The sequence below is a fragment of the Centroberyx affinis genome, unplaced genomic scaffold (assembly GCF_046629955.1).
Source record: "Centroberyx affinis isolate AG114_WGS23_722 - 3 ecotype Tasmania unplaced genomic scaffold, CSIRO-AGI_Caff_v1 ptg001667l_1, whole genome shotgun sequence".
Taxonomy (NCBI): Eukaryota; Metazoa; Chordata; class Actinopteri; order Beryciformes; family Berycidae; genus Centroberyx; species Centroberyx affinis.
Window position 1 is genome coordinate 266,213 of NW_027280092.1, and position 16,032 is coordinate 282,244.

The 16,032-nt window shown below is 44.1% G+C and overlaps 1 protein-coding gene across 3 annotated transcripts; it reads left to right on the plus strand.

Annotated features, from left to right (window-relative positions):
* The first annotated feature begins 157 nt into the window (after nucleotides 1–157).
* Nucleotides 158–14,679, plus strand: pabpn1 (poly(A) binding protein, nuclear 1). 3 transcript variants are annotated; one of them, XM_071528339.1, is made up of 7 exons: nucleotides 158–606; nucleotides 3,298–3,406; nucleotides 4,729–4,796; nucleotides 5,612–5,718; nucleotides 6,604–6,691; nucleotides 7,398–7,552; nucleotides 14,069–14,679. In XM_071528339.1, the coding sequence occupies exons 1-7, from the start codon at nucleotides 472–474 to the stop codon at nucleotides 14,262–14,264; spliced, it is 858 nt and encodes a 285-aa protein (XP_071384440.1). In that variant the 5' UTR covers nucleotides 158–471; the 3' UTR covers nucleotides 14,265–14,679. The 3 variants fall into 3 exon arrangements, with proteins under 3 accessions (XP_071384440.1, XP_071384443.1, XP_071384441.1); XM_071528342.1 differs by having other exon boundaries at nucleotides 3,298–3,412; nucleotides 12,888–14,211; XM_071528340.1 differs by having other exon boundaries at nucleotides 12,888–14,211.
* The last annotated feature ends 1,353 nt before the right edge of the window (nucleotides 14,680–16,032 follow it).

A 16,032-nucleotide genomic window follows, 5' to 3' on the forward strand; every position in this document is an offset into this window, starting at 1 on the left:
CGCATATGCGAGTCGGGAACCGGAATGTCCTGCTCGATTATCCAATGGGAACCCAGGAGACACAAATGAGGTTTGTCTAGAATCTTCCACTGACAAATAGGATCGAGAGTTTACGCCTGCAGTGATACATGACTCCGCCCCCGGCTTCCATTTCTGAACTGAAGGGACGCCGTTCTCGCGTAGAGTCCTCGCCTTTTATACACATATTCAAGTAAATAAACTAGGTTCTCTGCCGTAAATCAGGACCATTAACCCGGGACGGCGAGTGAAACGGTAGTCCTTGTGTACCGTGGAATGCTGTTTGAGTAGTAGCTGGGAAGGAAGCTGGCGTTTTATTTCACATTTTAACTTTCCTAAGCGGCGTTTTCCGCCGTTTTTTTCTTTCGCCCCACTCACTCTACCCCTTGCGTGAGTAGGGGCCTGCAACGTCGATTTAGCCACGAGGCGCGTCGGTACAGAGGGAACAGGGCGATGGCGGAGTTCGGTAACGGACTGGCGGAGGAATCCCTACTAGATTCAGACCCCGGCCATCCCGAGCTAGAAGACCCGGGTGTCGGTGACGAGGAACCAGGATTAGAAGAGGGAGAGGCCGCGATTGAAGACCCGGTAAGTGAAGGGCATTGTTTCAGATGTGAGAGCCACACGAAAACCTCTCACCGTATACGTTTGGTCAAGTACAAGTTCTTGGTGTGTGAAGCCCCCCTTTTTGTTTAGTTTTCTTCTACAAATCTTGTGTCACATGCCGTGTGCGTTACTGCTATCGCCATGTCGATATTAACCGCCATTGTGGTTCACGCAGTGCAGTAGAAATGGGTGGTGACATGCGTGGTACCGGTAGCCATCTTGGTGCAACAGTGGTGCCAGTTTCTCTGCGCCAGAGAGCAGTTCGACCTGGTGGGGGGAAAATCCTCGTCGCAAAAATGCGAGACGGAGATGTAGGAGACAGTCAGGGGCGAGGGTAGGACAGGCCGCCGCCATTAGCCGCCGCAGTGCGAGTCTACCTGCTGAAAAGGCGACCTGCTAACGGTAAACACGCCTTTTATTTTCTTCACCATCGCCATATGCTGACAGCTGCTGCATTTCAAGCGCCGGTGTGTGCACATGTAATTGATCAAGCGGTAGCAGGCTAGCTTAGCTAACGCACTAGCATCAAGCGTTGCAGCTAACATGACCACCAGACCTGCTGACCGCGGTTTAAATCGCTAGCCACAAGATGAAATGCGGCATTTGTTCTTTTACAGTGGCTAACCACTATTAGCTTGCTAGCTGGATGTTAGCCTTATAAGTTCCATTGATGATGAAATGGCTCTGACTGGCACGCTGGTTAGCAAGTTAGCTGACTTTAACAAAGCTAGGGTGGAGATGGCAGACGTGCACCTGACTGACCATCCTCTTATCATGTATTTTGGACGACGTGCCACAGCATCTGGGATCAAATATCGTCGGGACATCGGATGCGCTTCGTCTGGTTAGATGGTCGAAGGTGCAAATGGCGCTAGTTGGACTATTTCCAATTTTCATCCCCTTTACATTTGTGCATATGCTCTAGTATCTGTCCAGGTGGGTTTTAAGGCTGTGGCACAGTCGGCCAGTGAGAGCGGCATACAACGCAGAAGCAGGGGGTTGCGGTATTCGAGGGGCTGGGTTTGCATCCTTCAGTGTTTTGCTGGAGCAAGGAGAACGAGAGAAGGGAGGGGAGCGAAAGAGCTTGCACTGAATATGCGACAAAAATATTAGCCACAACGTGTCAGAGCTGGTCAGGTATATGCAACACGCTATATACTGATATGAATGTGGATTGCTTCCCACCTCCCTGTTCTTGAAACGCACGCATGAGATCTGTAGCTGAAGGCTTGTTTGAAATATCAGATTATAGGGCTCGTCAATATAGGAAGACTGAGTTATGATGGGGCCACATTGTCGTTATCATCATGTGCTGTGTGTCACTGAGCAGGTTTAATCCAGAGGCCTGGGAGGACTTTTTACGTGCCTGGATAGGGTGGTGAAGGGGGAAAAACAAGCTGTACCTGACTTTTGTGAATCGAACATGTTCTGTGCCAGCCCGCTGCACCCAGCCGTGTGCTGGGACAGGCTTCTAAAAACAAATCCTGTCAGTGTCGGCAGCAGCCCTGGATGGAGCTGGAGTGACTCCCACTGTGCTGCAGTGCACCACTGTCAGACAGGAGAGCCGCTCCACTGTGAGGACTCAGCCATCACTGTGTTCACCAGAGGAATTTTTAGCTTTTGGCAGCGGCGGTTTGAGGATTTCAGTTTTTGTTCTGACCTCGGCCTGATCAGAGTCTGTTCCAAGACCCTGTTCCAAAATGGCTTTTATTTGAATGTTTATCCTGTCATACTGTGGCTATTTTGGCTTTATATTTATTTGTTTATTGGAGATGAGAAAAATGTAATGATGCCTTGTCATTGTTTTTACGGCATTTCTCTTCTCTAGATAGGATACGGACAGGAAATATGAGTGAAGAGCGCGGTTGTCATGCAAATGTCATAAACTTGATTGGAATCCATGATGTTTCAAGTACCTGTTTTGCATCTTGCTTGCAGAGCCACTGGGGTGCCCCCCTTTTTTCCCCATTTCAAGCTCTAGGTGTTCTCTACTACCACATTTATTTTGGGGGTGGAAATATTGGTAAAAAAAAAGGCTAGACGAGTAAGGCAGTGTAAAATTAATACATTTTTATTACATTAATACATTTGCAGTTTGGGCAGAAACTAACAGCCCACATCCACGTTTCCCATCCCTACAAGATTGAGGTCATGTGTGACGCTGCCTTTCACGCGACACCGGTAGGCAGACAGGCAGTCAATGCAATACATGCATACAGGGTCAACATAGACTGCAGCGCCATCTTCTTAGTGTGATACTGTGTCACTCACTTATGATGAAGGCCATTCATGAAATTTTCATCTCTAGGTTTGGTAGTTTGTATGAACAGGATTTCATTTTTTTGTCAGATTCATTCATTGCAGTTTTGGCTTGATAGTTGCTTTCTGCAGATTGTCTCAACTGTTGCTTGTGTGTATGCTTATTACACTTGTGATGACAGTTGAGGGGTGTGGACATTTTGGTCGGTCCTTTGAAAAGGGACTGTTGGAGAGTGTTTGGGTCAGGGGTTAGAATATCAGCGCAAGGTTCAGCGTGTACTGGTGAGGATTAAGGTTGGGTAACGGTTGTAGTCGATTGAAGTATACCAACGCTTGTGTTTGTGCGTGTTAGACCGAGTCTGTGTAAGCATATAGACTGACAACTGTGTATTGGAATTTGTGTCTGTTCTGCAGGAGCTGGAGGCAATCAAAGCCCGGGTGAGAGAGATGGAGGAAGAAGCGGAGAAGCTGAAGGAGCTACAGAACGAGGTGGAGAAACAGATGAATCTCAGCCCCCCGCCAGGTTTGTGTGTTTGTGTGTGGGTCTGTTTGGCTGTCTGGCTGACTGTCTGTCTGTGTTGAAGTAGACTGTGTAAAGCGAGGGATGCCCTCCCTCGGGGATTAAGTACTGGGCTGGTGCCAGGCTAAAATGGAGTATCAGAGTTTCTCCCCAACGTTAAAAAGTGGTTCTGAGAGCCATGTGTAACACATCAAGAGATCAAAGCAGAAAAATTTGATCTTCTGCCTTTGCCCCCCACACAGAAAATTAATAGTCTAACTTTATGTTGTACAGTAAAAGTAATATAATCGGTACTTGGTTATCAGTTGATCCAAAGTTAGGTGGTTTGGTGAGGCTGAGTGAAAAATTGACACCCCAATACATTGTGGTTATTATTTATTTTCCTTTCCATTTTTATTTACATTTTTTCCAGTTCTGAATCTACTCTGCAAATCCTGCTATTAGTAGGCTACTTATAACCCCTGTTATTTTACAGCTACAGAAGAGCAGATTTCTTTTTTGTATTGAAATCAAATCATATCCTTACCCACATTATCAAAATCGTATCATGGGTTCCTTGTTAATACACAGCAGTAGTATAGGCGTGTCCAGAGTAGAACATATATATATATTTTTTTTTTAAAAGTCGACCAATTCAGGAATTATTGTTTTGAATTTGGATTGTAAACCACGCGTGTTAAAGCTGCACAATGAATTGAAACAAGATAGAAATTGCAAAACTGCAAGAGGCTGCAGTGTGTTATTGGGAGGAACAATGTTTCAGACTCATTAATAAAAAAGACATTCTGGCACAGAGTACTCTCTGCCTCCAAATCAAGTTGTTTGTCAGAGAAAATCATTAACTTGAGGTATTCAGCAAGAAATTGGAGGTAATGGGTTTTTATTAAGCAAAAAACATTGGTAATGTTCAGCAAAAATTACAATATGATTTGTGTGTGTGAGAGAGAGAAAGAAAATGTGAATGGAAAGAAGTGTGCAATACACAAGAAATGGCCAATAAACCTGCTATGAAGTTCTGTCAACCTGGCCAAGTTCCAGGCATAATTTTTTCCATAATTTGACTCCGATCCAGATCCATATATCCCTAAACCAGCTGATTAAAAAGCCAGGGTCTTTAACCTTTCCCAACTCGTCTTTGGACCCATTTTCATTAAACCACGTGTCTGTCTGTGTCATGTGAGGGACTCACCAGATGAAGACCCACTTTGTATAACAGCCCATAGTTTAAGAAACCAGGCTATAAACTACTTTTGATTTATTATAATGAAAAGTTCTTGTCGCTCACGTGGATGTGTGTGTTTTGTTTTATCTCTCTCTCATATTAGCCGGCCCCGTCATCATGTCCATTGAGGAAAAGATGGAAGCAGATGGCAGATCTATTTACGTCGGAAACGTAAGCCACTTCCCCTTCACTGTCTCGTAAACATTATATTATAAAGTATATTTTTTTCTTTTCTTTTTTTTGTTTTATCCTCATTATTTCTTGCCCCTTGTTGTTCCCTGTTTACATTCCTGTTTAACACAGACTGTTCTTGCGTTTCCATCCAACTGTCAAGCAAGTTCTAAGCAAACTTCTGAAGTGTTACAAAAAATGAAACCAAATGTGGTGCATTTCCATCAGCTTGCTTGAGTGAATCAATGGCCCTCCTGAACATAGAATATGGCTACATTAGAAAATCCATCCACAAGGAAAATTGAACTTTTGCACTGTATCGTTATGCATTTCACAAAGGTTTCCATAGCTGTCATCACATAATTTCTTTATCAAAAAATAAAACTTTTCCAATTCAAATGAGCGTAAAAACTTTATTTCGATATTACGAAAATTTGATCGAAATTTGCAGTTTCATCCATCAGTCCTGAATGAAATGAAACCCAGCAATTGACTCTGTAATTTGTGTAGGTTGGAACTACAATCTGTTTTATGCCACATTAGATGACATGGCAATCTTCCCAGTGTCTGTGTCAATGCATCAGCCTTTTGTTGTCAGTTATTTGTCTGTGGATCTCTATCAAAATGCAACACTAAAACCCAAGTGAGCCACCCTGACACATCCCCTTTCTAAGCTTTATCACAGTGTGTGCAAACTAATGTCAAACATGCTATTATACTGAAATAACATAAATTTGATCTAGAACTAAGTGCACATGCTTGTGATTGTGTCCGTGTGTGCTCCTGCCTCTGACCGTTTCCCTCTCTGTCGTCAGGTGGACTACGGAGCCACGGCAGAGGAGCTGGAGGCTCACTTCCACGGCTGCGGTTCCGTCAACAGAGTCACCATCCTGTGTGACAAATTCACAGGGCATCCCAAGGGGTAAAGACAAATATAACACCTTGTTCTCCATGCTGTGGGTGGGTGGGTGGATGAATGGATGGGAGGTTTGTCAACCAGCTTGTGTGGCAAACACACAGGAGAAATGACATTTTTCGTTGTGGATAGATGGATATGGAGTGTAAATACCTGTTGTAACAGCGCAGATCTAGTGTTAAGTTTATTTCCTCTCCCTCTGTAAACAAAGAAAAGAAGAAACAAAGGCATCCCCGAGTTGACAATTCTGCCATAGCATATTTTAAGTCTTACTTTCTATGTTTTCATCTGCATGTGTAAAATGGGAGTTGATACAGAATAGACTGCATTGCCATTCCATAAACTAGTCCCACCTCATTCTTCAAATGGCCTTGGCTTACTCAAGATACAATAGCTACCCACGCACACAGAAATCCCTGTGTGTTGATGACGTCTGGGACGCATTGTTCTTTTTCTCTTCATCTCATCAACTTTTATTTGTAGTGAGTGATTAGTCTGAATGTTCAGCAAAAGTTGTAGGAGAACAGGTTTCCTTTTAGAACCGTTGATAATCTGAGTAGGGTGCCGTTTTGATCATTGTGACATTAAATGAAGGCCATGCAATCAGAATACATGAATGATGTATTATGTACATAATTAATGAAAACAGGGAACTGTGCTGCTTTTTTGTTTTGACTCAAACATATTGGCTGTCTGTGTTTGCATTTCAGTACCAATACATTTATATTGCGCCTGGCTATCCCTCTAATTGGTTTGGTAATTATGTCATGAGCAGTTTGTGTTGTCCATTTTACATGTTTCCCCACATTGGGTTCAAGTGAGTTCAGACTGCAGCTGATTATTTCTGTAGTTGATTGATCATTGATTACAAGTGACCTTGTCTTTTTCCAGGTTTGCCTATATTGAGTTTGCTGACAAGGAGTCTGTCAGGACGGCCATGGCTTTGGATGAGTCCCTGTTCAGAGGAAGGCAGATAAAGGTAAGAGAAGTTCAGCAAGTGATTGAATCTTTTTCTCCGTTAAGTAGACTGTAATGTGGTAGTTCCCTCACTAGTGTTTTTTGTCTCCCCCCCCCCCCCCCCCCCAAGTCATTCAACAGTGGTGGATCAACACAGCAAGAAAATGCCACCATTGCAAGAGAAAATGGGAAATGATCGAAAGTTAAATGTGGTTTCATTTCCCTTTTTTTTTTTTTTAATCACAAGCAAGGATAAACCTAGTGATTTAGAAGAAAGTGGTTTTATCATGATAAATTATCCAAAGCGGAATACTTGCTACATTTACCAAATGATGTGGAACCAAAACCAAAAATAATCCCAAGCACCACTGCAACAGAACGATTACAGAGGAAGTACCGTGCTACCTAAATTTAGCCATTGCTGATGCTGCCAAAGCTAAATTTTCATAATTCTTGGTCAAATCTACATAAATCAACAGCAACACTTCACTTTATAGTAAAACGCAAAAGCTGAAACATAATTCTCAAACTGAAACGAAAAATCTTTTTGAATCTGCGCATGACATTTATTTAATGCTCACACTGAAAATTTGTTCAAAGAGAAATCAACCCTAGATCTGTCCCAAGGCCAGAAGAGTTTTCTTTTAATCTGTGAACACTAGAATGAGGAGAGCCACAACAATCTGTTCATTTATGTAACCGTCCCTCGCTCCATCCCTTCTCTTCAGGTGGGCGCTAAGAGAACAAACAGACCAGGCATCAGCACCACAGACCGCGGGTTTCCCCGGGCCCGCTTCCGCTCACGGGGAGGAAACTTCTCATCATCGCGCGCACGCTACTACAGCGGCTACACGCCACCCAGGGGCAGAGGACGGGCCTTCAGGTGAGCTGACGCCGAGACGCCTCCCACCATCTGACACCCTGGGAAGACACTGCACTCACACACTCTTCACCTCACACACTGTCTGACACCGGGAGGAGAGGGAGGACAGGACCAAAGAGGAAGAATGAGGAGGAGGCGACGCTGTCATGTCCAATCAGAGCCGGGGGTGATTATTGGCGATCGCACAGACCTCCAGTTCTGACAGACATGACGATATTGTCTGCTCCTTATTCTTTCATAGGACAGGACAGGGATGGAGCTAGAGAGGAAAACGAGGAGTGGACAGTGTTATCATGAGTGACATGAGTTGGGGGTACAACAAACTGCAGCGAGACTTTTGAGCAGTGTGACTGATGATTCTTTCGTTGATAAATCATGCCACAACATTACACACGTTATATTTTTAGCTCTGGACCTCCATGACAGTCAGGGGCAACACTGTCCTCTCCCCATATGATGCTGAGAACTCACAGGAAAACACAGGGCTGGGATAATAAAGCAGGGACTGGAAAATGACGTAAACATTAGGAAACTCGGACTTTGGGCCATAATTGCATAATGGCCTTTTTGTTTTTGTTCACGCAGCATAAAAACACATTTATAAGTGTAGTGACATTTGTCACTGTGCAATGTATGATATCTCTTGTGTTTGAGTCTGTTCACGTTATAGTCCAGTCCTTGCTTTTTACTTCTGACTAAGAGAAAGCACAGAATAGGATGGGTTAGGACAAGGAGACAATGGAGGATAGGGAGGAAGTGCTTGTGGGTCAGAAGCCACATTTAAAGGATTGGATAGTATGTTTCTTTTGTTCTGAGCAGGTAGACAGGTGAGAGTGGACATGTGGAAAAGATCTTTTTTTGTACCTCATGATTGGGTAGGATAGAGAAGGTAAGTATGGAAGGGCAAGAGAAGGTGAGTAGGTAAAAGTTGAAGTGGGGAGAAGGTTGAGAAGAATAACGTGCCACAAGGTCAGTCTCAGAGTTTTGGCAGTGAAGAGAAGGTCAAATTCACTTGGAACGGTTTCATTCCAAAATGCTTTACATATTGACATTGAAATCTGTGAAATGTACTTGACACTGCTTAAAGCATATAGCTGATTCTCCTCCATCCTCAAAAATGTTGGTTATATAATATCCATAATTAATTTGACTTAAATATTGATCAGAATTCTCTGAGTACCTTTCCAAATAGTGGGTACATAATTTTGGAACGAAACACTTCATTTTTGGAGATCACAAGTTTATTCCAGTCACTAGAGGAGGTGTGTCAGACACATACACACACAAACACATGGCCTCTAGCCAGGTTATGAATCACAGTCAGTCACAATCAGTTTGGCGATTGAAAGGCTTGTTGCATGCAGCATCACGTATAACCATTTCAGTGGAGGCAAACAGACTCTGTGCACGGCAATTTGTTCTTCCCAGGCTGTACATACACTCTGTACTCTTTGTATCTGCTGGAGCCCTGTTTGGGTCCGTGCCAACACAATCTTCTGCAACTTAGTGATACAAGAAAGGTAATGTGCAAAGCTCCAGTAGCTGCACTTGTTTCTCTTGCTTCTTTTGGAAACATTGGAAGGCCATTTAGAATCAACATGGGGGGGGGGGGCGTCTTTCATTTTGTATCGCTGAGAGGTTTGGGCTGTGCTACTGGCACTACTAGGATTTGATGGAATATGTTATTTACAGGCATTCAGTGTAGTGCAGCGTTGTGTTTCGGATGCTCCATCCCATCCACAGAATGTTCAGAACCTGTTGCAATTGGCAATTTGCTTGTGAATTTGATTTAGAAGTGGACCTGTTGCACACACTGATGCACTGTTTAGTGGGGATGGATTGAATCTTCATTCATAGCTAAAACAACTGGTCTGCACTTACTGGCATCCACATAACGGCAGTTTTTTTCCAATCAGTACAAAGGCCTGCTCCCTTAGTTTGTAAAGCCTGGCAGAGATCAGAGTGCTGTGCACTGGGAGTCTGGTGGCTCTCTGGAGTGTCTGTGAAGTCAGATGGGGTCTCTCATGATTACTTTGGTCAGATTAGAGTGAAATTTCAATGGGCTTCACTGTGGCGCTCCGCAATGGGGCTCTTACTAAGTCTTCATTGTAGCCCAGTTACTACTGCAGGGTCAAGTGGGGCTTGTCACGGCCAACTTAAAATGTTAACATGTGATCAAAGGTACTGTTTGTTCATTTTTAAATGAAGCCCAACTTTATACATTGTTTCTGTACACAACAAGAGGCAAAAGAATCACAAAAGATGTTAAATGAACAACAAAGACCTCATGCAGGCCCAGGCTGGCCCTGGCAGGCCCTGGCTGGCCCTCGTAGGCACTGAGAAGGCAAGGCTACAGAGAATCTCAGCCTGGGAACTCCCAGTAAACTCCATGGTGGAGCTCCGTCTGTGGAGCCACGTTCTGTTTTTCTGTGTAGATGTTGAGAGACTGAAAGAGAGGAGGTGTGGTGCCAAGCACAGTGATCAGCATGCCAGCCTCCTCACATGTACTGAGCTTTTGAAGTGGAGAGATTCTGATTTTAATCAGCCCAGCAAAGCATCTGGATCCTTTAGACCATGAACTATTGCATACTACTTAATGTTCCAATAAAAATCAAGAACATTTTTCTGAAGCAAGATGGTGCAGCAGGGTTTGAAAGAAGAGGTGCAACTTTAGCGATGAAGTTTGTCAAGTTATTCAGACACACCTCCATTTAGTCTTTTTTATCATGCTTGATTTCTTGTTGAATTTCTGCCCTTGCTGTTGACTGAATGAGTATTTCTGCACTGAATTCCCATCTGAGCGAGCCTGCGCTCTAATAGCCACCAGAAAAGGTTACATCTCTCTTCATTCCTTTGTGTGCGAAAGTGTCTGAGCCTCAAGGTCAGAATCTCTCTAATCACTCTGTGTACTTACCCCAGCCACTCCTACACATACCAAGAAACCCAAACCCTGCCAATTCACTCACTGGGAATTGGCCTAGCTGCAGGACAAGGCACCCCTGGTCTTGAGGAGAAGCTGAGAAGTTTTTGATCCAGCCCTGATATTTAATCAAGTCTCCAAGAGTTTTAAAGTGTTGATCAAGGATAGCGTGCTGGCCCTAATGGAATGAGGACATTTAGCATACCTTGACATTTACAATTTTAGTTTTTTTTTTTCCTTACCAGGAACCTGGCACTTGAGTTGAAAGCTATAGATTAGCTTGTTAGCTCGTACCCATAGCATAGCCAAATGACAGATTGTGAGCTTTGAATTATAAGGTTTATCTGGGTGGAGTGCGGCTCCACCCAGTTATTGAGCATAAAAAATATGACATCCCATCTGGCAAAGCTGTTGGGTACTTTCTATCTTCTTTTTTTAAATGTTCAACCCCAAATGTTTCTTAAAAAAATAAAATAAAAGGAAAAGCAAGAAATATTCAAAGATAATGAAATATGTTTAACTGAATTTTGTTGAAAAAGTCGGATAGATTCATTCTAAGTTCACAAAATGTTGAAACTTTTTTTCGTCCTCAGTAATGTGATAGTAATGATCTTACTCATATTCGCACTAAGCACCCTCCCGGCTATTATTGTTATATTTTAGCGAAAGTGTTTGTAACAACATAGTGTATCTGCCCACTATCTAACACCACTGATGATGAATATGAACAAATCACCCACTGAGAATAGCAGTCAGAGAAGCATTCTTGTTAAATGGGCGACCAGAGGGCTGTTTCACTGCCATCGATCACTTCCCTCGATCACTTCCCCTCACCCAGGAGAGCAGGAGGGCCGGCTGGTCGCTACATCACCAGTGCACTTCAGAGAAAAGTGCAGGACAGAATTGTGCTCAGATCTGAACCAAATGACTCAGTGGTGCCTTGTCCTGTAGAGGGAGAACATCCAACACATGCCCGGTTCAAAATCTTTGCGTTGACCCTTCCTTGGCTTGGGAAGATGTCACATGGCTTGGCTTTGATAGTGCGATGACAGTCTTGGCAGGATGCTCCCTAATGCATCTCAGTGTTAAGATGGGCTTTGATGTATTATAAGCAGAAATTGTGATGTAACTAGCCCACAGCAAGTGTGTTCAGGTGAAAGCAAAGCCGCCTCATCTGCCAGAATCTGAATGAGCGCTAATGGACAGCGTTGCCAAATAGTGCTGCTGGTCCAGCGCCTTAAATCCTTAAAGCCTGATTGTAAGAACAAAGAAGATCTTTGTGTTAACTTGCTTTAAAGAAATCTGGCTGTGGCTGCAAAAGCATTTTCACTGGTATTGCATCTATTGACATTAACATAGCTGTTATCTTCCCAAGCTCATGTAAGCATGGGGGATAGCCTGGATTTTGATTTGAGCCTGCAAGACTGTCACCCAGAAAACACACACACACACACACACACACACACACACACACACAGACCATACTCATGTGTAAGATCCGTTCTGGTTCTTCTATGCTTGTGTGGGGATTATGTCCTCACACACACTCAAACTCAGACTCACCTTTACAGCGTTCACTCCCAGAAACGAGGGTTCATTCCTGCAGCCTGACCTCAGCATCTAGCTTACCCAACCGCTGGTTTCAGCCCCAGTGTGACCTCTTGTGTTTGTTGCCACTGGATGCCGTGTGTGTGTGTGTGTGTGAGCGAGCCAGGGAATGGGGGAAAATGTGCTTTGATACCACCTGGCTCTGCGTGTGTCAGTTAGTGTTTTGAGAGTGTGTGTACACAAAGACAAATGATGGTGCAGTCCTGAGTCCTGTCCCCCAAATTGTCAGGTGTGTGTGTGTGTGTGTGTGTGTGTGTGTGTGCATCATGTCTTGCTGGGGGTATATGTGTGGTGCTGTTTGTCCTCAAGGTCTTTCCCCACAGTGACCCCAGAGGCGGCTCTCGCAGAGAGAGACAGAGAGAGAGAAAGAGGGAGAGAGAGTGCCTTTACTGTCCCCTCACACCCACACACTAATCGTTATCCTCATATTTGGAAATTAAACACATTTTTTCCTCTGTTGGCAAAGCTGCTTTCAGCTTCTTTCAGCACTGCAGCCTACTCTTTCAGAATGATTTGAACTGTTGTAGCGCAACACCATGTAAGACCAAAGGCACAATACCGTTAAGATGGTATAAATGTCTATCTAGTGATTTGTGAACACTTCCTCCTAAACATTTTGTCATGCATTTTGATACTTTTCCCCCCTCAGTTTACCTCAAGGACTGAAATTTCAGCAGACCCTTCCTCTGCCCGCAAGCACACACATATCTATCTACTATACTATACTATATCACACCTGGAAATTGGTGTCCGTCTTCTTAAGCCAACCAGAAAAAAACTCACCCTCTTTTTCTCTCTCTTTTCCAGGGGCCGAGGGCGAACAACATCGTGGTATTCCCCTTACTAATACACCCCCCCACCCACCCAACACTCCTTAACTATCAACCCTCTCCCCCATTTATTCCCGTTAAAAGAAAAAAAAAAAGAATGAAAAAAAATCCTCCCCCTTCCCCCCCAATAAAAGAAGAAAACCCCCCAGAAGAGAAAAAAAAAGACAAAAAAAAGGAAAAAAAAACCTTCTCCTGGACAGAGAGAGAGACTGACTGGCCGCAGTGTGCGATTGTGTGTGAGCGTGCGTGTGCGGAGGTTGATGCGGTCACCCCTGGTAAGGTATAAGCTGGCCATTGGGGGAGAATATGGTGGCATTTTTTTTTTTTTTTTTTTTTTTGTGTGTTTTCTTTACACTTTCTGTTTTTTCGGGGTGGGGTTTGAGAGAGGGGAGGGGGAAGGAAGAGAGAGAGCGAGAGAAAGAGAGAAGATGGTATCTCAGGCTGCAGATGTGTCTCCTTTGGTCTGGCTGTGACCTCCTGCTTTCACACCATCACCAACACGGCCCACCCACTCCCCCCTCCCCTCTCCACCAACCACCCAAAAAATGAAAATATGCTTGCAACAAAAAAAAAAAAAAAAAACAAGGAAAAAAGACAGCAACAAGAAAGGATGTTGTGTTCATTTTTTTTTTTCTCTTTTTTTAAATGTACCGTACATATGTGCAACTTCCACTAGCCAGACTGTTGTTGATGTTGTTGGTGTGTTTTTAAGTTTGTGGTACTGGAGTATATCATTATCCCCCCTCCCTTCCTCCCTCTTTTTGTGTCTGCCGTTTTCTGCTTCCCCACCCACCCACCCGCCTTCGCCACATCTTCCTACATTTTAACTCATTGCTTTTTGTTAGTCTTTTCCCTCTCTTTGGCTCATCCCGTCATCCCATGCCCCGACTAGTTCAGTGTCCACTGCTGTTTGGACAGTAACAGGCTTTTGCATACTTTTAATTTTTTTTTTTTTCACTCCATACATGCCAGCACCCACCCATGCCTGGCCAGAGCCCCCGCCTTCATTTTTTTCTTTCCTCTTGATAGGCCTCAATGTTTTTATTTCCTGCACTCCTCCTCCTCCTCTGTGCTCCTTGTCCTCCCACCCCCCCCCCCCCCTCCTCCTCCTCCTCCTCCTCCTCTCTCTGTATATTAGACCACTTCTTGTCGTTTCAGGTTTCAGGACCAGTGGAGGCTGACTACCCCTCCCCAGGTGGCGCCGGCCCCCCCCACTGTCTCCGCGGCTTCTCTCTCTCTCTCCGCTCCCGCTATGCACACTCACCCCATCCTGTCCGTGTGGGGGGGCGGGGGCGGGGGGCAGGGCGACCACCGGCCCGCCGCGGGGGGCATTTACTACAACAACAAACGCTGATGATGACGCTTTTACTTGTTTCGCACCTCACTCACACACAAAGAAACACACACCCACACGTACACATGCAGATACACACACACACACACACACACGTACACATACACAGCAGGCCGACACACACTACAATACAGACCGCACTCAACACAATCGACCAACCCAACACATAATTTATATAGAGAGAGAGCTGAAGCAGGCAGGCAAGTTGACGTGAGAGCGAGGAAGGCAGGACCAGAGACCGGGGTGTTTTCGGGGTGAGCCTCGGGCCTTAGGGCGCCCCCTTTCTCTGACTACGCGCAGTGCAGTCACGGCTTGTCTGGAGGAAGGCCGAGGGGCTAACGGCATTGATTATTAATTTAATACTGGAGTGGGCCGGAGCTTTTATTTTAAGGGGAGGGGGGGGTAAAGGTTAGGGGTGGGGTTTGTGTGGAGAGGTTTGTTTTTTTTTGTTTTTGTTTTTTTTGAAACGGGGGAGTGGGTTTGAACAACAAAAAAAAAAAAAATGTTTTGCTTTTTTTAATTTTTATTTTTAACCCATGAGTCTGTAATTAGAAAAAAAAATAAAGACATTGTGTAAAAATGAGATTTTGTCTGTGTGAGTCTGTCCTGAGCGTTGTTCCTGTTGCACATGTGATGCTAGAGATTTGTTTTTAAAGAAGTGAAACTGTCCAGTTACGTCAGTGACTGCTTAATGCCAATAATATTTGTCCATAATTCATACCATTTGTTTAACCTACTTAGTGTATCAGATGTGTGGGGCTTAATGCACTGGGACGAATCAGATGGCGTCAGCAAAGTTGTCAATCACTGAAAAGTACACTTAATTGATGTCAAAATACTTTCCTGGGATTGCCTAAACTTTATGGCAGCCATCACCCTCTGTGGTAAATCTCTAACATCTGGAGCCCAAGTAGGCCAAAACTGAAATATTTCTGAATATTTGGCCAAGACTGCTCCTGACAACTTCTGGCCCCAGTAGTGCATTTCAGGGTTTTACAGACTAGACCCCTCACAGTAAACTTGTTCTTAACTACCACCTTAAAGAATACATAACATTATGTACAATATGCTGACCACACTGCACACATTTCAGTACATACTGCTACTGTTTTGAATATGTGGGAAATGGCATAATTCTGTGAAATGGATGGAAATTCCAATTCAGTAGGCAGTGATAATTATTAACAAAATAAAGTCCTGTTGAGCTCCTGAATAGAAATGTTGCCAAACGTACCTAAGAATGAGACAAACGAGCAGGCTATTTGAGATGGAGAAACCTTGTAGACTAATTGGGAAGGCAAAATTATCTTTCTCTTGAATTCTGCCTAAATTAACAATGGTTAGTGCTAATAAGCCTATCTCCTTTCATTCTCCCTCAATCTGAATTGTGCCAAAATAGTCTGCATATTAAAATCTCCATACTCATGTCACATCTGTAATCACAGTGACACGAGAGTATTCAAATAATTATTTCCAGTGTGGTCACTTTCTCAGAGCCTGTGCAGTAAAGCCTACTGTTCAATGTCCAGCATGAGGTTTCTATTAGGCCTTGCATCAGCATCTGGCTGCTCCTCACACACTTTGTGTAGATCTGATAGGACTGTGGGTTTGTGGGCCGGCCTGCTGATGCCTGGTACTGACAGGCTGCGTCCCAAATTTAACTGCCGCTGCTCTCCTCCTCTCCCTCACCATCACTGCTCTACCAGGGAGGAACTTGGATAAGACGAGGAAGAGGGAAAGAAAGGGAAAACTGAATGTGAAAGGCTTT

Excerpts from the sequence above, each read along its gene's own strand:
- pabpn1 (XM_071528339.1), top strand. The coding sequence starts at position 472 with ATGGCGGAGTTCGGTAACGGACTGGCGGAGGAATCCCTACTAGATTCA. Across the intron at positions 5,719-6,603 it reads TTCACAGGGCATCCCAAGGG|GTTTGCCTATATTGAGTTTG; the intron begins GTAAAGACAAAT and ends GTCTTTTTCCAG. Across the intron at positions 7,553-14,068 it reads GGCAGAGGACGGGCCTTCAG|GTTTCAGGACCAGTGGAGGC; the intron begins GTGAGCTGACGC and ends TTGTCGTTTCAG.